We start from the raw sequence: 26,444 nt of genomic DNA, 5'->3' as shown, positions 1-26,444 counted from the left end.
GTCCAATAGCAATGTGGGCAGTGTCTCTGCACTATCATCCTCTGGATTACATAACAGGTGTTTCAGGTCACCATGATACAGGGATTCACAATCTAAATAACATCCTTGCCCTGAAGCCTTAACATCTTTGGTGATTAAGTGCTTTGAAAGATTTATTCTATCCCAGCTACAGTGGGAGGTTTGTAGGCTCATAGACCCCCTTTAGTTGAGGTATGAAAAATGCAGTGCTGACTCTGCAACCTCACCCAATGGGACACAAACTCTGTCAGATTAATGTCAGCAGCCTCCTAACGCTCATCACCATATCTTTTAATTGCCCCCTACATTTTAATACCTGTATCTTTGATTTTATTTTCTCCTTTAAAGCACTTTGAGTTACACTTTATGTATGAAATGTGCTGTATAAATAAAGTTGATAATTATTAACTCACACACATCAAATCATGGTCACTTTTGGGGACATTACATAGACTCATCAATTCATTTACTGGATGCTTACCCTCAACCTAACCATCACCACTACTTGCCTAATCCTAACCTCAATTAACTGGTCTTAAATTGGACATTTGTACCCAAAAGTAGCCTATGAGAAACCAAAAACGTGCACACAAACCACAATTGCTCTAGGTTTTTTAGCCTTAGCTTTGTATTTTCATCTGTAAAGAAAAAAACCCAACATTATTTAATTGGAGCTTCTTAAATGTGAATATTTTCTGCTTTTCTCTTTCATTAATTTCAGTGTTTCTTTTATTTATTTATATATTTTCTATCTTCTTCCTCTCTCTTGTCCAACTCTCTCCACCATTCATCCACGCTTGGTCCATCCAGTAAATCTAAATTCACAACACAATCTGACATTATAAACTGTTTGTATAAGTAACTAATTGGCGCATTGATAATACGCCCACAGGTGTGTTTACGAACACGGCTCGGCCAATCATAATGAAGGATTGGAAACATCCACGTTGAAATAGAAAGTACAGCAGTGCTATTACTCATCATACAGGCGCGTGTCGATGACAGCTGTTCTATTACTCACATGTGTAACACAAACTGAGGTTGATTTTGAGTAGATGTAAAAAGATTTGGGTAGATGTACAAAATGTTATAATGAGAAAAACTGTTAAGACATTTCATCTCAGAAGAAGAGATGTTCTTTTACACTGTGAAATGAAGAGTTGTTGTTTTTTTTAAATCTTTTACAGTTAATTTTGTTGCTGGGAAAACTCCATAGCCTATTCATCACAAGAAATGGACTCCAAGCAAAAACTTTGGACACTTTGCTAAAGAACTAAATCAATATGGCATCACAGTTAAGGATTAAAAACAGTAAGGCAATGAAAACAAGCTGTATTTTTGAAAAATACTTCATACTTCAGTTTCCCGGCAGAAATGTTTAAAAAAAAAAAAAATTTAAAAAAAGAGAGAGAAAAAAGAAAAAAGCAGCTGAGGTTGAACGCTGACATGTTGGAGGTGAGATTGTGGTTTGTGTCGCTAGAGGTCATCAGAGGTTCACTCCGCAGCGAGGACTTTTCCCAAAACAACCCCCCCCCCCCCCCCCCCCCCCCACCCCCGCCCGCTACGTCACTCTCCCTCGGCCCAACCCGCCTCGTGCCACAACGACTGTGGCTCGTTTGTTGGCTTGTCAGCTGCAGGAGACGCGCGCGGCATGTATAGAGACCTGAAGATTGTCAGGTAGCGACTTATGCTCGGTTAGTTTCGGATTCAAAGCGGCCATTCGCTCCTCGTTTAGTAAACTGGTCAACTGGAGGTTTGTTGTTACTTTTGAACGGTAACAGAGCGTCTCAGTCCCGCGTGAGCCTCTCCCCCGGCGGCTGGCGCCCTTTGTAGCTCTCCAAACTGAATGGTAAGTAGCTTTAGAGAGGGGTTAGCCTGTAGCAGCACAGCGAGCTGGACTGTCAGTTACTGCCCAAACATTAACAACACGAGAAGGAAGAGTCTGTCTCGGCGGGCTCAGTTACCAGCACTGCTAAGGATGATTGTTATAATGAAGTTAAACTGACATCCAGCTGCTTTGTTATTTCTGAAGTTGTAACTTCTTGACTCTTGTTGTGTTTGAGCCTCGTGATCAGACGTTAACAGGGACAGGCCAATGTCTAACTTCTAGATGTCTGCCTCCTTTGACCACAGACTTCACTGAACCTGCTCTTAACCACTAGATAGATAGATAGAGTTACAGCAGCCACTTGACATGAATCGAAATACAGAAACAATGAGGCAATTAAAAGAAATGAATGCTGTTAAAAGTTAAATTTATAATAGCAGAGTCAGTGTAACAAACAAACTTGATTAAATCTTTGTAGATTCAAGACAAAGATCTGGAAAACCATTGAAATGCCCTCTATGTTGGTGCCATGGAAAAGGCTGCCTCCTTTAAGTAAAGAGGTGTCAAATCATACTTTCTTCAAGGCAAGAGTGAACAGGTGCTGCTCGTATTAGGGCTTTATTGTGTCATCCTGACTTCACCTATATGTTAACACTCAATGCCCTGCCAGCATTGGTGTTTTTTTTCAAATAAATTGTCAAATATAATCTATCTATCAAAACACCAAGGACAGCAAATGAAATCAGTCCAGGACTTTTTCCACAATCTTAATTTTGTCCATAAAAGGTCAGAAAAAGAAAATATAGCTGTTATACTTTCTTAAAGTTCAAGGCAACTCAGCTCAGATGTCTTTTTTTGTCAGATCAACCATCCAAATCCATCCTAACATCCAAATGTACTCGGTTTACTATAGTGTATGACAGAAAAGCTTCAAATTCTCACAATGGAGAAGCTTTGGCATTTTACTTTAAATCTTACTGAAATTATTGTTTGATTGTCAGATTAGTTGCCTGTTAATCAACTAATCGTTGCAGCTATAGTTACATCAATATAAATTATAAATATCTTTAGGTTTTTAAGACAAAAAACACATTTTGACGACATATCCTTGAGCTTTGGGAATTTGCAGCAGGCCTTTTTAAAATAATTTTCTGCCATTGTAGAAACTAAACTGAAGTTTTCATGAAAATGATTAGAATAGAATAACAGATCATAAGAATAATCTGTAGCTGCAACCTTAAACTAAACAATATACTACCTCTTAACCAGCATCTAATGCTCGGTAACAAAATACTAAACATATCAACCCAGTGAAATCAGATACACATTCACTTTGAAGTAGTACCTGTAACTTTATTTTACTTTCTATGTGATCACTGTACTGTGAGTGAAGTTGTGTATTTCTGCCATGCTGGTCCTCATATAAACACTGTGACACAACTTGTAAACTATGATGGAAACTGTTTGACTCGACTTATGGTGTCAATAGCCTCGACGTTTGGAGTGTGCATCAAAACTAAATTCAGTATTAACATTTAACTTTACAGATTTTGTCTATTTCAATCAGGCTTTTCTTCATTCTGACACTCTGTTTTTCACACTACTTCTGTTTGTGCACACATTTGTCGGCGTTGACCCACATGTACAAAGTGTAGGTTTAATTCAAACAGTTGTCAGATGTGAGGAATTTTGAGCAAACATTTTTTGGAGATTTGAACACTGAGCTGTTGCTGCTCAGGTTTTAGAGAGAAGGGGATTTATTTTTGAACTTGAAGCGCTCTTGGAAACTTGCAGGCAGTCTGTGTTGGAAAACACTGAGTCACAGCTTCCCAGTGGTGACAACCAGAGTTTCCCTGAGGGATCAAAACCTTGGCAACATAAGATATTCAAGACAGGTTTCACAGCCATAGGCGCAGATGATTGAAACATATTTAGATATATGTAGTATGGATTGAATTCTCTGTCATAACACACATGACACACAACTACCTGCACCTTATGTACAGCACTGTGCTTCCTCTTTCTTTCAGACTGTGTTTGTTGCCAGTTCCTTTGCTCCAGCCGCTGACTCCCATGGCTCCAGGAACTGTCTGATTCTGGATCTGTCAGACAGGAATAAGATAGGTCAGCCGCTCTCATATTGTTTTAGCACTCTTGACTTGTATGCAGACAAACTTAAAATCCAAAGGTAGAAATGAATGAAGTAGCATCTGCATTTTGTGGCTGATGTTATTGTCCCACTCTGTCAGGGAGAGATGAGCTGGGCTGAAGAGGACTGGACGGTGGGGCTGTCTGGACGCGTCCTGCAGAAGGTGAAAGAGCTGCAGGTCCAGCAGGAGCGTCTGTCCAGAGAGAACAAGCAGAAACAACTGCAGCTGGACAACATCAACACTAGCCTTGAAAAACAAACTGTGAAGGTACAAGCAGCATCACAAACATTTGAGTCATATCACTAGTATATTCTAGTGTTGGTCGGTATACCGGTTCACACCGAATACCGGTGTATATTTTCGTTATGATATGAATTTTTAATGTACTGCCTAACCCTAACCCGGTGTATTTCATCACACAACGTTAGAAACGCTGCGCCACGCGACACTGTTACAGGCGGGACCTTTTTCAGTATTGCACTTCTTGCTGCTCAACAAACAGAAGAAGATGTTTGCCTGCTGAGCGAGTTAAGATGATGATAGTTCACACATCACATCCTGGTTTTTAATAATTAGTCAGTAAACTCGGCATTGTCTGATGCAGGTTGGGAACTCTGCACTTCTATTTACAGTTAAAAACATTTCGCTGTGTGTTTCAGCTTCTGTCAAACCAACGGAGCTGCAGTGGTTTCCTGTCTAAGCTTTCAAAATAAAACCTTTGTTATTGTGCTCTTTTTATTATAATTATTATAACAAAGTTTGATTCCCGGGAGAAAAGACAAAACCGAGGGAGATAAGTCTAAAATCCGGGAGAAAAACGGGAGCGTTGGCAGCTATGATATATATACTACTAGTGTGGAATTCTACTTCATGACAGTAAAATAGTCCATCTTAAATCAATCTACTGCAGTAGATTAGTAGTTCCTCTTTCAACTAGTAGAAGATGTTGTGAACACCTGATTATGCATGAAAAAAAATACTGTCATATACCGTGAAACCGCTTTTATTTTGAAAAATACCGTGCTATACATTTTTGGTCATACCACCCAGCACTAGTATATTCAGTATTTTCACTGGTATTGAGAAGAGGTACATTTATAATTTGAATTTTGTCATTTGGCAGACATTTTTATCCAAAGCTACTTACAAGTGAGGCCAGACAGTCAAGCATTAGCGAGCACGGACTGAAAGAGCTGTGATACAAATTCTTAAGTAGCTGACTAGGTACAGGTGCAACGAGAGAGTGACAGAGAGACGCTTTTAAGCCTTCACGCAGGTGACAGGCATTACGTGTTCAGGCTGTCTGTCCATCTGTCCCATCCCTGTGAACGTGATATCTCAGGAACACCTTGAAGGAGGATTTGGCACAAATGTCCACTTGAATTTGAACTGATTAGATTTTGGTGGTCAAAGGTTAAAGGTCACTGTGACCCCACAAAACACATTTTTGACCATAACCCAAGAATTCCTATGCTAACCATGACAGTTTCACACAAGTGTCTAACAGTATAAAATTATGAAGTGATGATATTTTATATTTTATATTATGAGGTCAAAGGTCAACTTTGCTTTGACATCACAATGTTCTACAAACACTTTTCTGGCTGTTATTCAACGCCATAACTTAGGAACAGAGGGGGGGATTGTGACCACATTTCACATTTGGTCAGATACTGAATTGGTGACACTAATCTCAGGTGGACATCTTGAAACTGGGGTGATTTTATTAAATTATTGTATGAGTCTGAACAGATGTGGATGTATACTGCAACTTGACTAGTCGGTGGAGGCGCACAACCACGAGACATTAATCCTACTACTATTATATAAAGTACGAAACAAGAAGTAGACAAGTGCCTAAGAAGATATACCAAAAGCAACAATCAACAAAGTTAAAAAGTTTAAGGGGCTTAAGTGCTCAAGTGAATGCACCAAGGGAGTTAGCAGACTGTATAAAGCTGGGTATCTCATTCCACCATCACTGTACCATTTCATACTAGGCTTAGTTAGGTGTTGCCTACTGTAAGGGATATGGACAGTGGTAAAAATGAATAATCTTGATTTTGACATACAAGGACTCAGTTACTTTGATAATTTGCCTGACACTGGTTAGTCTACCTCAGAGTTGATTGGTGGACTTACACTTTTACTGTAGAAGTAGTTTATCTTGCCTTTTTCCACCTATTTTATAATCAATATCTTTCTCCTCCCCTCTTGCCTAGTATGAGGAAGTACGGGGGGAGCTCCAGTCTGTGCACAGGGAGCTGCAGAGTGTTCGAGATGAGGCCAAGGTGGCAGCGACCAGCAGTCAGCGCCTGTCCCAGGAGCTTCAGACCAAGCAGGCCCAAGTATGTTCCTTGGAGGGCCAGCTGGATGCTTCACGCTCCATCAACAACAAACTCACGCAGGAAGTCAAAAGGTCAGCAACCAGAAAAAATCAGCTGGAACAGCTGGGACAACTTTTCCGTTAAATGCTGTTTTAATCTGTCTTGTATGCTGTTTGTTTTTTTTTGTTAGGAGGTTTTATATTCACAGTAAGAGCAGCAGAGTTATGTACCTTCAACCTTTTAACAGTGAGACGTTATTTATTAATGAAATATGAGAACTTGATCTAGAATATTTTTAACAGATCATTTCAGATTATCTACAACATTGAAAGTCAGAGTGAGAACTGATTTTCTGCCAAGTTTTGCACATTTGAAAAGCTATTTGAACTATTGCAGATGAGTGAAAATCAATTATACACCAGTTAATGATTGATTATATCCACTTAATCCAATATGAAACTATGATAACAGTACTGTTAAAGGAAAATGTAACTCGGTAATATAAAAACATAATGAAGAAGAATAGTTTCACATTGTAGATATACAATTATTTGCTCCACCTAACATTTTATATCTTGTTTTTTAAATCCCTTTGTAATAATGACACTTTTTTAAAACTGTGTTTATGTATTGTTGGAAACCTGTTTCCAATCTTTGTACTGAGCTAAATTAGCCGGCCGCTGGCTGTACCTTCACATCTAACGGACAAATAGTAATTACTGTCTTCTCATTGAACTCTGCCAGAAAGTGAATGTTGTGTATTTTCTCTGTGTTAAACATCAAAATCTTCCTTTAAATGGAGGCCATTGGGTCCAGATAAAGATTCATGGCCATCATTTAAAATGAACCACAGATGCTTTTCTTGATGTGCATCAGGTGGTTTTCTACATATTATTTTGTTCATTTTTTTAGATTGCATGAAACTGGTTGCTCCAGTCCATGATGGCATATCAATAAACAAAACTGACATCTTCTTCATCTCACCTCCTTACTTTCTTCTCCGTTGCCCTCACTGACCTCCGTCCCTCTCCTTGCAGGCTGGAGACAGAGCTCGAGAAGCTGCAGAACAGCAGCAGGTCGGCAGACACACCTCTCTTCTCGACACCCTGCTGGAATACAACCTCACCCTGGGAAAACAATGGTACAGCCCTGAAACTTTATGGCCTGTGTATTTGTTCTCACTAATGGATTCATCCCTATCTTACAATGTGGAAAATTAAACTGAAAACCACGAGAGTCCCAAATGAGCAGAGAGGTTATAAATGAGCTCCTTCAGCTTGTGTCCTCTCCTGACCCTTCTTTCTCTCTGGAGACTGGTGCATTTTCTCTTTCCTCTCTTTTCATGAAACCACTTTGGGTCTTCACTGCTGTCATTGCTTCTCAGCTTTAGCGGTTAGGTTTAGGTTTTGGTCTATTCAATATGCTGTGTTTTTGCCCGATAGGGAGCAGAAAGGAGGACCGGCTGGGGCAGAGAGATGAAGGACAGAGCGGGGCGCTCCACATCCGAGTAAGTACTAGCATGTTGTTGGTTGTGTTCCAGAAAACTGGCTAATCCAAGACCAAAGTGGGTTTTAGTTGAAAGTTGTTAGGATTTGGCTCATTTCTTGTTTTCCTGTTCTCACTTTCTTTTATTTATTCTGTCTCTTAACTAATTAATTACATAATTATGAGCCTATTGTCACAAGTTTTTGTTCATCAGTAAAACAAAATACACTTCCTTGTGTTTGGTTAATGGTAAAATAGAAGAAGAAAGAAAATGTTGAATTATTGTTATACTTTAACTTTACTCCACTAACACTATCTCTGGCTTTTCCTCATATTTTTTTTCTTGTTGTTTTAATTATTCATAAAAACAACAAGAGATGTACTCTGTATACTGACTCTTCAGTGAAATGTTGTGTTAAATTTAAAGTGAAACAGAGCTTTAGCACTGGAGGTGTCTTGTCAGAGTAGTCAGTTTAAGTCCACGGCCCTTTTTTTCCCTTTATCATCTAATCCTTCTCTTCCCTCCAGCAGCGTCTCCAGTTCTCAGACATGCCTACGGCCTCGTTGCCACGACAGCAACACAAGAGCACGCCCCATCGCCACCCGTCTGACCAATCAGAGTCCTTCTCTACTCCCATGGCTGCGTTTCCGTGGGAACGGGATGACTCGAGGTCAGCAGCCAGGAGACGATCACCAACTTCTCCCCAGACGCCCTTCGTTGACCTCACTCAAGCCCATTCAGAACAGGGGGTTTGTGGGAAGGAAAAGAACCAAACACAAACAGACAGTGAGTCAAATTGTCATCTTGGAAACATGGCAACGACTGACTGTTGCCCAGTTTGAAAATATAAACACGCACACATGTGCAGCCCAGCCCAGCAGCCAGGCTCCAGTAATTTTACTTTCTACTCAAGTCTAACTGTCAGAATTTAGCCTTTAATTTTGGATGCCTGTCCACTTTAATATAGGGTTTTTCAAACCTCAGTATAAAAACGCTGTGAGGACACACACCGATACCGTTTACAACAGTTAACATTGTTGATGAACCTAATGTCAATACGCAGCCAGTTTCAGAGCCCGAGGTCACAGTAACAAAAGCTTGATAGTAGCTGATGTTGAATTTTCATTTAAAGATAGCAAACTGCTCATAAAAGTGTAGACTGTTATAAGCCAAAGTCTGATTTTGAAGGTCCTTAAATAATATTGCTGGCATTTCTTTGTGTTTTTCTTAATGTCAGTCAATCCCACAAATAGATCAAAACCAGGAATACTTAAGCCCCTTTCTAAATACCTTTTTGACTGCACTACTTCTCAAGCCCATTTCTTCTTCACTACTGAAGACTTAAATCATTAAAAATGAGCCAAACATGCATAGTTTTGTTTATTTTATTAGAATACATGGATGGGATATGTCATCCATTGCAACCTCATGGCTCATTTTTTACTAGTTTTTGGACAACAATGGAGATCTATGACAGCACAGACAATACTTGTTAGTAGGACCAAATTATTTTTGGTATAGATTTTCTTTTATTATTCATTGACAGTATTAACTAATAGATATTTACATTTATATAAAATTGGATATACTGAAAGTTACACAGTATTTTTAGAATAACCAGAGTTTATTTGTTACTGTGTTCTTGGGCTGAGTAGTGAGGCAAAATGATGAAATTGGATCAGTTTTGGTTAGGGTACTTTTCCAGTGTAATAAGACTACCATAACAAAATCAGTGTAAGTAAATCAATGTGAGCATCCTGCACTTCATGTACTCTACGTAACCTCAAACAACACTTGTTACATAAGAGGTTGTATAGAAATCAGTGGCTCAGCTGGAGATTTCTCTGCCTGCTCACAGGCTAGCTTCATGTTGAGCGTCTCCCAATACACTTTATAATTGCGATATAAAACTCCCCTTTCCCTTAGCAGCAGCAGTGTGTGTGTGTGTGTGTGTGTGTGTGTGTGTGTGTGTGTGTGTGTGTATGAGTGTGTGTGAGTGTGTGTGTGTTTGTTCAGAGGACGGGGAGAGTACAATGTGAAACAATAAAATTTTAGCTGCTGGGACACAGAGGGGGATGGGTGGTGCAGTGTTTTCTTTAGGTTTGCTTTTTTGCCTGGCCGGGTGCTGTTTGTTCTTTATTTTGCTGTAATGTGACGTAATCTTTTATGTTCTGACAAAACAACTCGTACCTATAAGTAGCACATTAAATCGATTACACATGTACTTGCTAGAATCACCATTGACAAATGTTACAATAGATTGTCAAAACATTACAAAAATATACATTTCTATTGTTTTTCTTTTTGTGTAGCCAGATGATGATTATGGCAAATACTAGTTACTTTATTGTGTACTAGAAAAAGGAAAATGTAACAAACAACATGCTGGACTGACAGAAAATAGTTTTCATTGGCTTTAGATATCAGCAGGCTTTGTGAAAGTGCATCATACAGACTGACAGCAGCTGTGGCCATCAATCTTTATGGATTGACCTCATTTATGAAGCTGTTTGCTGCTGTTGTGTTCTTGACATTTGGTGGTTAAATGTAAGAAGATATCTTCACTGATAATTTTGCAATGTGCTTTTCTTTTGGTATTTTGACCTTTGTTGATAGTCACAGTAGAGAAAGAACAAAAAAAGTTGTTTTTTCCAGTGTTTCCTGTGTTGCACTGTTGCTGTCCATCCATTTGTTCACCTTTTACCCATTTAAAATTGAGTCCTAGCTACATTGGGATACAAACTTTGCCTTGGACAATTTAATCAATATTTGTTTGCATTGTTTTCTGCTGGAAGATGAACAGCAATAACACAAACTATTTGAGTAAGTTAAAACCTGCACAAATAAGTGTAGTAACTTGTGTATTTCTACGTATCTGCTCCATCCACCAGCATCTTTGTTAGAAATGCGGAGTCGTGTGTCTTCTCTGGAGGAGGAGCTGCGTGTGAAGGCCGAGAAGTTGAAGTCAACACAGAACGAAATGGTGCAGAACAAGAAGGAGGTCGCCAGCAGGGACCTCAGTCTGCAGAGAGCCCGCAACGAGCTCAGCCTGGCACATACACGTATGGCCCAGGAGAGCGAAAAGGTGACTGTGTTCTATATTTTCCAATAAAATGGGTGTTGGCTTCATTTGTAAAAACATTTCTCTTTGGCTTCCCTGAAAAGGATTAACATTTTTCATTTCACTTGCTCCATCAGCTGCTATTGTCAGGAAATTTGAAAATGTTTAGCTGTAAAAACGGTGCTTTTGTCCTGTTGTTCATGGATTTAAAACAATCCAGATATTTTGTGTAATCTAACCTTTTGGCAAACAATGAACAATGCTGAGGAGAGAATGGGAGAGGCTGCTTGCATTAATTTTTTTTATTTATTAAGCTCTTAAATGTTTAATGTTAGTGCATGTTAGAATATCAAATACAGATATGTAATCAGTGTTACAAGATTACAACAAGGTAAACAATTCAAAAACAATGCTGCAAAAGCTTTCAAAACATCACATCTAATCAAGTCAATACAGTCGCTTTTGTGAAGTGACTTAATGTTTACACAAAGACACAAACATGGCATTATCTGCAATATATTTCACAGGCATACACACCCAAAATGACATGAATATTTTGTGTTTTTTGTGCACTTCAGGCATCGCAAGCAGAACAGAGGCTGAAGCAGCTTCAGGAGGAGCTGAAGTGTCAGAGGCAGAACGCAGAGAGTAGCCGACTGCAACACCAGCAACGCACCAAGGAGCTGGAGAAACAAAATCAGAGGGTGAGAGAGAAATGGAGGGAGGGATGAATGGGCAGGATATGCCAGATTGAGAGGAACAGAGGGAGATGTAACACTAAGAGAAATAACAATCAAAGGAAGCGAGAGAAAGTTTTAACTTGCTTGGACACATGCCATCCACACTTTCTTCCAATCTTTCTGTCAAAGAAATGGGTCCCACATTACAGTTGAAGATTTGTGTGTGTGTGTGTGTGTGTGTGTGTGTGTGTGTGTGTTTGCTTGTTGCGAGCAGGATTTGTTGGAGCTTCAGAAGGAGAGACAGTGTCTAGAGAGGCAACATCAGCAAGAGGTGAATAAGCTCAACCAGGAGCTCCAACAGGCCAGGACACTCCACAATGCCCTGCAGGCCCAGGCTGACAAGGTAGATACGCACACACACACACACACACACACACACACACACACAATGCACCAGATCACATACATGAATGAGGCCAACAAGCTCACTATGTACTGCACAGTTTCATATGTCTTCAGGAAAAGGACTTTAAATAAGACACTGAAAACAGGACTGAAATGATATTGTGGACATGTTGTTTATGTTTTTGGATTCATATGTCTGATCTGTTTTTCCAGCTACTTCCTGCTTCTCTTTTCTGCTTTTTCTGTCTCTATCCTCTCTCCCTCTTTTCCCCTTGGAACTTGTATTATTCGTACCAAAGGTCAATAAACTTATCTAACTTCTTCTCCCACGCTTGCTTTATGCCCTTGTTGTCTCATCTTGCTCTCTGTTTCACTCTCTTGTTCTCTCTGTTTATTTTGTCCCCCCTCCCGCTCTCCTCTCCTTTACGCTTTGTCCTTCCTTCTCCTCTCCTCTCGATTTCTCCCCAGTGGAAAGGTTGAGCGACGAAGGTAATGATGGTGTGACTGCATTTGACACTGCAGAATGCTTTTGCTATGGAAGCATGAAACAAACATAACTCGTAACTTGTGTGTGAGAAAAAAAAATCAGCGTTCTCAGCAACGGAGGCGTGAAGGCATTTTATGAGGGTGAAGATGGATGGAAGTTATGATTGTGGCAGTTCGCATGAGCAAGATGTGGTAGTGGTGTAATTTTTTATTTTTTTTTGTATTGCTTACACACATGAAGGAATGCTGTGTTATTTACTTTCTATCAGCAGAACAATAATATTCATTTTAATCTCAGGTGAAGTTGATCCTCTTGATGCAAATATAGAAAGGAACTATTTCTCAGACGTCAGTTCCTACACTTTTAAACATGCTGCAAACAATGAGAATGAAGTCTGGCCACAGTCCCTTAAAACCTTACTGTAAGCCCTTTGTCAAACACGTTATCTTATATCTGATAAGGACACACAGAGGCACAGTTTATGTTCCAGTGACATTCAACTGCTGATTATGCACATTTCATGTGACCCAAGTGACCAATTTGCATTGCTGTTTGTGGAATTTGTTTGCAGTTTTGATTTTCCCTTTTTTTTTTTTTGCTTTCTTTAAAGTTTGCTCATGCATGCAGTTTCAGTCACAGCATAAGTAATAATTTTATAGGTTCTTTTATAGACATTAAAGTGCAGTAAATGGATTAATTAAAGCATTGATTTAAGCAACAGACTAATTATTACTACCTTGAAATGATCTTGTTATGATCGTCATACCTCCCAAAAAACATGAAAAGCGGGTAATTCCAGAGAGATCAAAATGATTGATTGAAATTTGATTGGCATGTATGCAAAATTCACGAACAGTGTTAAGTTGTTGCAGGAAAAGAGAAGTAAATTACAGATCACTGTAGGTGATCATTTTGTAGGTTGATTGCATCAGCCCAACATAAAAACATTCCGCAAAGGTTTCCATAAAAGATGGATCAGAATTAAATTACCACTATGAACTATATTCACAACTTTGTCAGCTTGTTCATGTACGATAAACTCTACTCAGGATCTATGTATTGATATATCAATGTTTTCAACATGACCAGACGTTAACAAGAAGGTTGAAGGAAGTAAACAGAGATTAACCCATTTGTTTGATAAGTAGATATATTTACATGACTAAAAACTGTACTGTGCTCTTAAGTAGTTATTTTCTTAGAACTACTTGTTTGCTAGATTTTCTGTGAGCATTGCTGGGAGTCATCTGAAATCTGTTAAGTCTTCATATGTTTCCCCACAGAGGTGAAAAAACAAAAAAACAACACACGTTAGACTCTGCTTATGCTCGCTATTGATCACTGATTACTCTCCTGCTTCCTGTTCCCTTCACTCGTCCTGCCTTCTGCGCCCATGGCAAGACAGCCATTCATTTTTCAATTTCTTTGTTCTTTTTACCTGCTATTCATCACTTTTTTTCTTAAATCTTTTCCTTCCCGTCGTCTTTGTGAGGATTCTTTGTTCTTTTTTGTCTACCACTGAGTCAGAACATTGTGTGTCAGCTGTCTCTACAGAAGCAGGCGTTGGATAAAGAAGTGGAGACTCTGAAAGAGAAACTGAAGTGGACTGAGGGACAGCTGCAGGAGAGCCAGAAGAAAGAGGCACAGACACAAGCCAAACTGACGGTAATACACAAACACACACACACACGCGCACACACACACACACATACATACACAATCTTTAGCTTAATGAGTCAGGGTCCATATGCATCAATTATTCATAAACTGAGCAGAGGACATTTGATGAACTCTGTAAATTTTTTAACACCACCTTAATGTACCATATGTCAGGCTATAAGATTTTGATAATAGGTCAATTGTAAATAAATAATAAGTTAATTGCAGCTTCTCTGTATTATGCTCAATAACGGTTTAGCATTAGAGAGGATTTCACAGAGCTAAAAATGAACTACAGCCGACAGCCAAAGGATTTGTCTGATATCAGTTTCATAACATGTCTCACCTGTCAGTCATATTGTCAGGTAATGAACTTCCTGGTATCCCTCTGTACTGTAAATAACAAAAATTGGGGGAAAAATTGAAAAATACTGAAACAAAAAAATAAAAATATCTGGTTTCTGAATGTTTCCCGCTGCAACTTGTAGACCAGAAAAGACAGTGTCCTCATGCATCACAAAGCCTTTATCACCATTTGTTAAAATACCAAACCAAAGCTTGATACAATCGCATTACAGAGGAAGTTTAACACTTCAGAGATGTTTTTCAGTAGCTGTTTATTACATGTTAACCAGCTGGCAACATTGGCTCTAATGCCACCTCTGTCTTCTGTGGCTTGTTACTGCTGTGATACTGTGTTTACATGAAGCTAATAGCTCTTACAAGGTAATGCGTCATCTGGAATTTGCTGCGCAAATACAGCTTTCCTAGGTGGAAATATTCAAATAGGCTTTTGGCAGTACTGCACATTCCTCTCATTTAGTTTAATATATTAAACTCAGACGGGCAGACATGATTCATAACAGGCCTGTGTAGAAGCTCCAAAGACAATACATATTTCACATTCTCTAAAACATCTGAGCAATGATCAGATGTTGATGATAGATATTTTTATGACTCCTGAAGAAGCAAGTGATCTGATTAATTGTAATTACCTCCAATAGTTCTTACAGTGTAAACTAGAGCTGATGACCATTTGACTGGATTTAATCCATCTCAATTGTAATTTTACCCTCACATTAGGAAGCGGTGCATGAGGCAGAGGGTGTGGCAGTGAGACTGGAGCAAAGCAGGAAGAGAGAGCAAGCTCTGGAGGAGGAGGGGAGGAGACTGGCAGAGGAGCGAGCTGACGCCCTTCAATTCCTTAAAGAACTGCAAGGTATTATCAGTCATTGGGTACTTTGTGAAAATTATATCAGTGTGATATGTTATTGATCTGGAGGTCTTGTAGAGACGTTTGCCTTTTTCTGTCTTCCCTCAACGGGAAGGTCAGAGGTCAAGTGTATTCTGTGTAATTAAAACTAATTTTTGATTTTAAATAATTGATGGACATTAATTATAGTTGTGATGATAAATTACTATTACTAAAGTACTAGACATGCATGTATGCCTCACAGTTCATGCCATGTTAATTTCCTTTTAATACACAAATCTCTCAACCCAATTCTGCCCCCTGCTGGTTAAATAATTCACCTGTTTTCATAAATTAAAATACATACTTTTCCACTAATGGACATTAAAAAAAGACAAATGTGAATTTTCTTTACAGTTTTCTCTACAAGAAATGATTGCTTATTGTATGTGTAATCTGTGATTGGGTAAATAATCTTTTACTCTGCTGTCTGTCTGTTCAGAGCAAAAAGCCGCTCCAGTACCTCTACAACCGGTCCAGTATTGCTCTGGTGGACAGAGCTTCTCTCCTCAACCTTCCTTCTCTCATCAGTCTCGATCGTCACCTTACACAAAGAGGTCTGCCACCAGCCGAGCTGAGCAGAGGCGGGATAAGGGACCAGATGAGGAGTGTGAGGGAAAGGCAGAGATTATAGCTTCTTACCCCATTGACAGAGAGCCAGGAGAAGGCATAGACTCTGAACACATCACTGTCCTTATCTCTCCAGACTCTGAGTGTTTGCAAAGAGGACAACATAGAAGAGGAAGCGATGATGAGGAGAACAAGAGTAGAAATCAGCCGATGGAGTGTGACACCTCTTGGACCAACAGGCCTTCCTCATTTGATGAAGTACTCTGCAGATCCTCTCAGTCCGCTTCTGTTACACCCACCATGACTTCCATGGATGATGATAACTGCGTTTCAATAGACTCCGCTGATAAGACACCGCCTCTCAAGGCTGAGCAGGCCACACCTTCTAAAGACCTCCAGAGGGAGAATGCCATGCTACGTTCAGAGCTACATGATGTGCAGGAAGAACTCCAGAAACGACTGGAGGACCTTGAAGCTCAACGACGGGCCGAGTCCGAAACCAGGACCCGGCTGAAACAGCTCAGCCGAAAACATGCTAGCCAGAGTGTGGAGAAAGAGGAGCAGGACAAGGAATGGAAGTCACAGCTGGAGAGGGAGAAGGCTGAGACAGAAAGGTTGAGGCAGGCCCTATCCACTATGGAGGCAGAGATGAAGAGAGGGAGGGAGGAAAGAGAAAATTATGACAGAAAGGAGACAGAGGAAGAAACAAAGAAAACAAAAGAAGACAGAGAGAGTGAAATGATAGAACTTAATATCCAGCTGAAGAAGCAGCTGGCAGAGGTGAAGGCCCAGCTGGCTTTAGAACGAGAAGAAAGACAAAGAGAGGAAGAGGCAGGGAATCAAAAAATAAACACAGAAAGACACCTAAAGGCGGAGCTGAACATGAAACTGGAAGAACTTGAGGCCAAACTTGAGGAACTAAAGAGCTGCAGAATTGCAGACTCATTGGAAGAGGAAAAACTCTCAGTAGCCAACAGCCCGCTGCCATATCTGACTCTTCGTGACGATGACCTCAACTCCAACATCACTGGCTGGGACAACAAGCTCCTCCCTTTGTCTGACCAGCACCACCTCTTCTGTCAGTCCACCAATCAGCGCAACATGCTTGTATCTCAGACAACAGAGGATATTATCCAAAAAGAGCAAACAGTGATAGATCATGAACACTCACATCTGTCAGATAAAAGTCAAACAAGGCCAGTGGTCACAGACCTGGAAGACACCACCCTACAAAACTATCTGGGAGGGTCCAGAGACCTCCAGAGGGGGGATTCTGCCCCCACTGACTTGACCAAGGAGGTAGAGCAACTACGCAAGGAAAATGTAAGGGAGACACATCGTGCTAACCAGTGCGAGGTTAAACTGAAAGCCCTGCAGAACCAGGTAAATCAGAAAGGATATTCTTTAGTCCATAAACCTGATGCAGTCCCAGTAAAACTAAGAGATGCAAACACATTTACTTTGATCTTTTACTAAATGATAACACTTTAATTATTAATAACGTACTCTACAAGGTAAATATTTGGCCTATTATATAATCTATAGCTTTGTTCTGCATTTGTGATGGCTCAGAAATGCCTCCATACTGCACATGAATAAAAGCATACCTATGATTACATTAAGGTGTTATATATCTCTTACTGATCCTAACATTTAGGTACAGATTGAAGAATGATTGTGTCATGTGGAAGAATAATATTCAGGTATTATTACATAGATGTATCACAAGATAGATATTTTAATTCTGTGTGTTGCTGTTCTAAAAACACAGCAAAGTGTTTGTCTTAGTTGCTTATAGCCTTTTTTAAAATCTCTTTCTTTATCCTTCAATCTTTATTTTACTCTTAGGTGACAAGTCAGACTAAACAATTAACCACGGCCTTTGAGAAGCAGAGCCAACACATCTCCGGACTTCTAGCTGAGCTACAGGAGAAAGAGAGCGCCCTCCGCAGCCAGGGAGAAGAACTGCAGCGCTGCAACCAAGAACTGGATGCACTCAAGGCTGAAAAACAGGGAGAAGTGATAGCTGTCAAAGTGGATAATGAACCAAAAGAAGAGAGGCGAGAGAGAGAAAGCCAAGATGATTCAGTGGATTCCTTAGAGTTTCAACTAAATCAGGACAAGAAGTGTGCTGTCACTGTGACTCACATAGTAGACTCTAATGCACAAAAAGATGCATGTAAACCAGAGATTTTGACATCAAAGGCTGAAAAACAAAAACTTGTTTGCAGTGAAGTAGATAATGCAAGTAATTCATTGGCTCAGCGTCAAGGCTTTGTGAACTCTGAAAAGACTCAAAGTGACGATGACTCTGCTTCTGTTAAGAAAGAGACTGAGTGTGGTCAAGGTGGAGGTGTAGTTGCAGAACTACTTGCTCTCCAACAGGAGAATCAGCTGCTGAAACAAAGAATTGAGGCCTTGATGGTTTTAGACACAAACAACTTACAAGCACTACACACAGGCAGTGAAAACCAAGAAGACTCGGTGGAGCACGGCCAAAACACAGGACATGTGACTCTGTCCTGCTCAAAGGAGCAGAAAACACCTAATTTGCCAAGTGACATCACCACTGAAGCACAACCACTGCTGCTGAACATGAGGAGGAATGAAGATAAAGGACGAGGATTAGAAAGGGAAGATGAAAGAACAGCTGGGGCTGACAAACACGCTGATCCAACCTCTCAGCTTCAGATCAACCATCTACAGCAACAGGTAGTGATTTCACAGTAGGGCTGCAACTAACGACTATTTTGATAGTCGACTACGGTAGTCATCGATAATTGAAATGATTAATCGACTTATCATATCAGTGGTTGTAGCTTGTAAGGCGCCCGGATGAATTCCCCTTCAGTGCCCTCCATATTGCTCATAAAAGTAAACTTCACAAATAGAACAATACATTTATACACACATCAATATTGCCATCCTCTAGCAGTGTCAACTAAGAGTCCAGACTAAACCAGTTCACAAGACTGATTTTACATTATTCTTAATGATTTTACTCACAACCCAGAAAAAATACAACAGTATGAACTGTGGTTTATTTGGTGTGACTGATTTTAACTTTTGCATCATTAGGCTACCGTACAAAATTAGGTGCACTTAGACTCCTCAGTGGAGACCTGAGGTTAACCTACTGCTGCTCCTCTCCTACTTCTGACTGAGATCTCAGCAGGTAGAAGCTGTTAGTTCATAAACTAGAAGTAAGACATGCACTGTAACAAGGTAAACTGATCCACACGCTGACATTATATCATTTACGTAAATGAGCGATAGAAACCCAATCTTTTTTTTGTGTGTGTGTGTGATGCTGGCTGCCCACATTGCCACTGAATAGGATGAATTACTACAGCACCACTGTTACATTTGAGACAAAGGTGACAAAATCTGGAGAACTTGTGGTGTGCGGTGTGCACAGTCTCCCGCAGGGACAACGTTGACTAATCGCTACACCCCTATTTCACAGTGTCATATCATACAAGACAATTACAAAAATATGTTGGAAAATGGGATTTGGAAACTGATTCTATGTCCTCCTTGTAGTTAAAATATTTGTTTTACATTATTTGAGTAATTTAAATAATCAATCTAGTTTTCTTTCCACCAATTGTATTTTGATATAAACATGACGTGATAAAGTATTGTTCCTGAGTGAGTTTTAGTAGGAAGTTCTGTTTATTTCAGTCTGTCCTGTCCCTTCCCTCCTGTCCAGGTTGTGGAGCTGCAGAAGAAACTTCGGGCTCTCTCAGTGGAGACCCAGCGGCAGACTGAGGAACTGGCTGTTTGGAGATTGTCCTCTCAACCCGCCCCAACATTTGAAGACATCCTTCCCAACCCAGAAAACCCGTCTCAGACCCAGGACCAGATTTCAAGCCAGCAGCACACTAATGACATGACCCCCAGCCTTCATCAGGAGCCAGCACCTCTGGGTGTCCCCCAGAGCCCTGCTCAAGTGACAGTCATCAGAGAAGATGAGTTACTCCTGTCCTGCTCCTCTAAAAAACTTCAGGGCCGCATGCTGTTCTCCAGGTAACACACTCACACAGGGCTCGGGAGTGTTTTATATTAATAACTTCTGAGCCCACTGTTCTCATTTTAAATATCATGTGTATATACAGTACTGTGAAAAGGGTTTAGGCCCTAAAAGTAATGATACCATGAGTACTTTTTATTTATCAATTAACTTCATACAAAGTTCAGTAAACACCACAAGCTTAAATTAAATCAAATCACTATTTGGTGTGACCAGACTGTGAGAACCAAAACATCTAAAGTGCCTAAATCTTTTGCACGGTACTGTATATAATTATGTATTTCTACTCTTTGATCTTTGACCGTAGAAAAGCTCCTGTTGTCTTCTTTTGTGTCTGCTTTGAATTAACATTTTTTTTCTTTTTTTACCACCAGACTGCAGCACAGCAACCACTCTGAACCAAAGAGTCTCCATTCTTCAAAAAAGACTTCAGCACACAACACTGCTGAGGTCGACATGGTGAGCTTTTTGTAATAATCACTTACGTACCAGACCACTAAATGTGTTGCAGGCTATTGTGAGGCTCTTCAAGGTTTCCCAGAATATTTTAGGAGTGAGGACTAAATGTGTGTTTCCGGTGTTTCCAGTTTTATTTTTCAGGTCTGTAATTTCCTAAGAATTTCCCAGGAAGTTTCTGTGTGCAAGAACTATATAATTTTGTACTAACTACAGGGAGAATAGAGACAGTGTTAAATGGGTACACTTCAAATGAAATGATTAAATAATTCCAAATAATTGAGATTAAATAGAGCTGTTTTTCAATAAACAGTCAAAATACAGACATGTTAAATAAAGCACTTTTATTTAGCATTGAAACTCAAAACACATGTCCTGAGTCATATCTTTTTATTGGAAAAAGGGAAAATTCTCTAATTTGGATGAGAGATTAGGACATTAATTGCTGTGTTTCCCTCTTGATTTAGGAATCTGAAAAAGAAAACCAGGAGATCAGCTTCTCACAACGATTGGATAGCTGTCCAGCACAACTCAAAGAGCAGAGAGACACTCAGCTTCTCCAAACATTATCTGAGAAAACGGGTCAACAGCACGTGACCAAAGTTTCAAAGAGCCAAATCAGACCAAAAACAGAAACTCCTGAGGCCAAACGAAATGCTTCCACAGCAGTCAATGAAGTAAACACAACCAATGATTCCTCAGAGAGAGATTTCAGGATAGAAACAAAAAGCGTGAGCAGCCAAACAGAGGAAAGTTTGTATCCTCGTAGTCCTCCAACTGCATCTGAACTCCACTGTGCATACACACAGACTGAGGGGGAAGATGAAGAGTTGGTGGAATCACCCCCTGTCTCTCCTGTCCCACTTTCTGAGACGTCAGAGGCAAGAGACAAAATATTGTTTTCTAGTACCTTCCCCATCCCGGCTGACCCGGCGCGTCTTGCAGAAAGAATCCGCCGAAACAGGACACAACTGTCGGCCGCTTTCGACGACACAGAATATGAACCGTACGGCCTGCCAGAAGTTGTCATGAAAGGTAACTTAATTATTTGCAAGTTTGTGTGTGTGGGGGGCTGGGGGCTGGGGGGACTGAGGACTGAGGACTGACCCTCTAAAACGTCTATTTACAACATTTTAAAGTAAAAGAAACATCACACATACACACAGTATTGGTCCTGTGTTGGCTAACAGTGCTTAAAAAGTGTTTCAAATAACCATAATCTGGGCTCAGGAAATTTAAACATCTACGCTGCCTCTTCATATTTATCGTTGAAACTTTAGTGGCTAAAACTGTGACTGAGTACCCCAGACTCATCATTCCAGATACTGTCTCAGTTTTCCTGTTTGTTGAGGCACCAGTTTGAGTTTGCTTTGCAGTCTTGTGCTCAAAGTTAAGACATTATTTACTTTTAATAAAGCTAGACTAGTTTTGTATTTTCTGCTTACAGTGTTGTTGGTTAGCGAGAGTAAACATTTTCCAAGTCCTGTGTCAGCACTGAATGCATGAGTTGAAATCAATTCATCTTTTCCTCTTTATGTGGGTCTGTCAGGCAAAAGAGCCTCTTTCCCAAAACATTATTTTATTGGGAGATAATTTGATGTCCTTAACACAAACCTTCAGTTATCTTCTTGACTCTTCTAATCTGACATAAAGCAGGAAGACAAGCATGCTTCAATTTGAGGGTCTGTTATGATAGTTAAAAGCCACCAGGAAACCGTTTGAAAAGACAAAAAAAGCCTGAACCTCCATGACAGCATCCTGCTCCAAGAAAACAAATGTTAGAATACGAGTGGGTGGTGTTTGTTAAAAATATTCATGGTTACAGCGACTGACCTCTTGAAGCACTGTCATGACTTTTTGACCCTGTTATGTGCAGAAAACAGAAGAACTACAATTTGCTCCTTGTCATTATCTGCTCTTCATTTATGTGCTTTCTCACTCTGTCCTTTTTATCTGCTTTCCTCTAATCCTCTTTCATTCCTCTATTCTGCTTCTTCTCTTCCTGAAGGTTTTGCAGACATCCCAACTGGTCCCTCCTGTCCCTACATAGTGAGGAGGGGTTTGTTGGGGACAGCCGTTGTACCCGTCCCACAGAAAGAACCGGGACCAGAGGAGACAGATTAAAACCACAGCTACAGGTACCCTCCAAAGACCATCATCAAGTAATGAGGAAACTCTGGTAGATTTTTTATGTCCCAAGGAACACAATTTGCTGAACAGATTTTTTAATTTTGATAATAACAACCTGAAAAAAATGATTTAGTCTAAACCTGAACAAGTAAATCATCATCAGCAACAGGTTCTGACTGCACAGATTGTTTCATAACTAATTCTGAAAATATCAAAGTAATGCTAGTAGTACATCATATGGACATATTTGTGCAGGGAGCAGTTTTATTATATCTGCCTAGGAGACATTACAATAGCTGCAATGATTAATCAATAAATCAATCATCAGAACTAAGCAGCTTCTCTTCTAGAAAATTAATATCTTTAACATTTTAGGCTCTTAGATGAAATGAAATAGGAGGATCAGTTTTATGTTTTTGGTCTTTTCATGAGATGTTTTTATTGTATTGAATTATTATAGGAGGTCTTTTTTATTAGTTTAACATTTTGAACTCTGTGGAGACTAAATCACTGTGTTACATTTGCATCTCTTTTCATAAAACAGATGTGGTGGAAAGAAGCGATCACTGCGGCCTGATCGGGAACCTCAGTGGTGGACGACAGCAGCTTCACAGGGACACTCCACTCACCAGCAACCTGAAGCACCTCATATCTTCAAACCAACACAGGAGCAGCCTCTATAAGTGCTGCAGTCACACAGGGACTTCTGTGAGAGTGTGTGTGTGTGTGTGTGTGTGCAGGTAACTGTGTCCACACTGGCTGAATACACTCCTCCACTTCAGATCTAAAATGTTTTTTTATAGTTTTAGTTTTTTTTTAATTTATTTAATCATCACTTGTTTACCCTCTAATTGATGTGCGGACACTTTACTGCCCGTCAGAATGCAGTGACTTTACACCCACCTGTTTATTTGGGGACGGAGGTGGTAATTTAGTGATGTTTGTTGATGTTTCATGAAGTTAACAACTACTCTTCTAAAGGGACTGTTAAGGTTTTAAGTAACTCTGAAATAACTTGTGGGTCAAGCCTCAGCCAACTCTAAATTAAACAGTGCCTAGTGGAAGTTTTTCTAAACAAGTTCTTGTCAAGATAAGTCTGACTTGTTTTTCCAAAAAGGTGAAGCCAAGAGAGGCCTGTCATGAAAATGTGATATTTATCTGTTTAATTCTTGCAGTGGCTTATTTATGGACACTTGAATGTGTTTTAGGTTGAACGCAGGTGTTTACAAAGAACGTGTGAGCGTGTGGGGACATTCACTGTGCATTTGAACATGTGTGTCTTCATCCTGATGTTACTCTCTCTGTGTGTGTGTGTGTGTGTGTGTGTGTGTGTGTGTGTGTGTGTGTGTGTGTGTGTGTGTGTGTGTGTGTGTGTGTGTGTGTGTGTGTGTGTGTGTGTGTGTGTGTGTGTGTGTGTGTGTGTGTGTGTGTGTGTGTGTGTGTGTGTGTGTGTGTGTGTGTGTGGTGTAGAGAGAGAAAGGGAGAGGGGGCGAGCTCATGTCTATGACTCAATCTAACCTGCGTTGGTTTCCGCTCCATGTATGGTGATACACACTGAGCTCCCTCTCTCCTCCCTCTGCTGCTTTTGCTTTTCTGCCTTACACTAACGAGCACTCAGTAGTTAATTTACCAAAAAAAATAAAACGTGTGAAGTTTTTTTTTTTTTTGTTTTTTTTGGCAGGGGACACCAAGAAATGGAACCGCTATCTTATATCATAATTTATTTGATTTGATGTATCTATTTTTGATAGATTTTGTTTGTCTTGCACATTTGTCACTGTGCCACAGACAGCAGTAGCCCAGGCGTATATATGTACACTGTAGATTTTGTAGATGAATTTGGAGTTGATGTACAGTTTGTATTTTTCCCTTTAAACAGAGGATTTCACCACTGTGCGTGCTAACAAGGGTTGACCAGTTTGTTAACACCTTGTTATGCTGAAGATCGGTGACTTTTGAGTTTTTGAGATAAAAGCTCAGGACTAATTTCTGTTGAGTGTGGAGTGATTCGGTTTTATTTATGTTTACATTTTATTTAAAGGTAGAGTTGTTCTCTCCTGACCGTGGCTTGTTGACTCAGTAAGGACAGTGTGAACTGTTACTGCACTGATTGAACACCTACGCCCTTCATTTGCCATGTTCACACCCTCACACACACCCACACCCTTTCGGCTGCCTTCATATCTCTGGGATCTGTAGTCTTTTGGCAGTGAGGTGCGATTGTCGGACTCTGAACAGAGAAGCTCACTGTGTATCTTTTTGCCTTCTTTTGGACACTTTCATGTGAATGTTTGTGTTGTGTTTGCTGCTAGAATAAAAGGCTTGCTCTTAATTTAACTCTTGTCTCCTGTTTTGATTCATTTACTGTGTGAGCGCCTTTGAGTCTGAGAAGTCAGGCTGTGTACTTCATGTCGCGATTTCACGTCTGTATGGTTCGCTGTCGGCTGTGTGTGTGTGCCATCGTCCAATGAGGAGAGCCTTAAAGTATTTAAGAGGAATATCTTGGTTAAATCACATAACTATTTCCGCAATTACCACTGTCCTGTCCCTTTGCCTCTCGGTCACAAACATGTTGTTGAGAAGGTGCTGTGAGTTTAAAAGGAGCACACTTGTCTCAAAGTATCAGAGAGACAAAGGAGTTAGTCTGTTTTATTTCATGATGATTCCTCCTTAAGAGTAAGAAAAATTGTGGAGACCATAACTCTGACTTTGAAGAAACATGCTTGTCTCATTTTGCTTCCCAAAAAGACAGAAGTTGGAGAGGAAAGGATTTAGAGAGCTAAGCCCCCCCACGTCCAGCTCAGGAAACTCCGAGGCCCTCTGCTCTTCCTCTGCAGTGACGGCACTTAATCACACTCAGAGCGCTGTAATGGACTTCACATGCACTCACACGCCTCCGCCTCGTCCCTTTCTCCTCCTCCTCCTCCTCCTCCTCCTCTTCCTCCTACGATCTGCTCTCCTCTGTCAGAGTGATGTAGGGTCACGAGAATGGGGAAACACCTTCCAAGGAGAAAACACACATGCACACATGCACTTTCACAACACACGCACGCACCCCTGGAGCTCTTCACTTGGTGCTTAATGGTGAGAGAACGGCACATGCTGCATGAGACGAAGTTGGACAGCAACATTTCTCCAAAGTTGAAGGTAAGACATCCAAAACTCATTTCTGTCAGGGGGGTTTAACGTGAAATTTAATATCAGGGTTTTTGATTCTGTTGTTTATTTTCACTTCATCTGTAGAAATGTGTTTTTATCATGCATGCAGTTTGTTTTTAGAGTCAGTTTGCTTGTTTGGCTTACAAGCCTGTTCTCCAAAATTTCATTTTTAATTTTAAGTTATAGATTAAGAATAGTAGCAGACAAGAGATGATCAATTCCCTGCTATTACATTCTTGGCCATATAAATTCTCTTTCAACCCTAGCACTACAGCCAACACAGTCATTTTAGGGCAATGCATAGAAAATGTGTGGATCCATGTCTCTGTGAGCACAGTTGCTAAACTTGAATTTCAATGGAAATAGTCTCAACTGGTTGTGTAACCTCAAAGGAAATTTGCCAGCCAGTTTATCTTTATCTATCCTACTTCTGTGGGCCAAAACAGTCCTATCATTTTTGTGGATAATTATTTTTTCAGAGCATAAAACCAGAGAACCAGGGTTGTAACCTGTGATCTCCTTCTGACGTCAGTGTTGGTTCAAGGAGGCAAATACTTGAGGGCGTAATTACATCTAAACGAGCTTTATTTTCTCCCAGTACTATAAACATTAGATAGATATTACATCCTTCATCCACCAACGGTCATATTCATCTCCGGAGGTTTGTCGGCACGATGTTGCAGATAAAGGGGTCGCACAAAATCCTTGTTTCTCTCGCTGTGGTGGTCACGTTTCACAAACAA

The 26,444-nt window shown here is 40.2% G+C and overlaps 1 protein-coding gene across 1 annotated transcript; it reads left to right on the top strand.

Moving 5' to 3' along the window:
* The first annotated feature begins 1,661 nt into the window (after positions 1–1,661).
* On the top strand, positions 1,662–24,867 carry si:dkeyp-115e12.6 (centromere protein F). Its single transcript, XM_053323234.1, has 20 exons — positions 1,662–1,867; positions 3,877–3,970; positions 4,096–4,263; positions 6,219–6,415; positions 7,361–7,464; positions 7,766–7,830; positions 8,337–8,595; positions 10,701–10,894; positions 11,449–11,574; positions 11,825–11,953; positions 13,985–14,107; positions 15,185–15,320; positions 15,796–15,963; positions 16,060–17,306; positions 17,772–18,635; positions 19,636–19,952; positions 20,331–20,415; positions 20,880–21,447; positions 22,421–22,550; positions 23,087–24,867. Exons 3-19 carry the CDS (start codon positions 4,102–4,104, stop codon positions 22,534–22,536), a joined length of 4,860 nt encoding a protein of 1,619 aa, XP_053179209.1. The 5' UTR covers positions 1,662–1,867; positions 3,877–3,970; positions 4,096–4,101; the 3' UTR covers positions 22,537–22,550; positions 23,087–24,867.
* The last annotated feature ends 1,577 nt before the right edge of the window (positions 24,868–26,444 follow it).

The sequence above is a fragment of the Scomber japonicus genome, chromosome 8 (assembly GCF_027409825.1).
Source record: "Scomber japonicus isolate fScoJap1 chromosome 8, fScoJap1.pri, whole genome shotgun sequence".
NCBI classification, from domain to species: Eukaryota; Metazoa; Chordata; class Actinopteri; order Scombriformes; family Scombridae; genus Scomber; species Scomber japonicus.
Note: the sequence above shows the minus strand (reverse complement) of the source record. Positions and strands in the feature narration are given on the sequence as shown.

Bases quoted from the DNA above. Each gene is read 5' to 3' on its own strand.
- si:dkeyp-115e12.6 (XM_053323234.1), top strand. From the start codon at position 4,102: ATGAGCTGGGCTGAAGAGGACTGGACGGTGGGGCTGTCTGGACGCGTC. The intron at 15,964-16,059 runs GTGAGGGAAAGG...TTATCTCTCCAG, and splicing joins TAAGGGACCAGATGAGGAGT to ACTCTGAGTGTTTGCAAAGA. The intron at 17,307-17,771 runs GTAAATCAGAAA...TTTTACTCTTAG, and splicing joins TGAAAGCCCTGCAGAACCAG to GTGACAAGTCAGACTAAACA.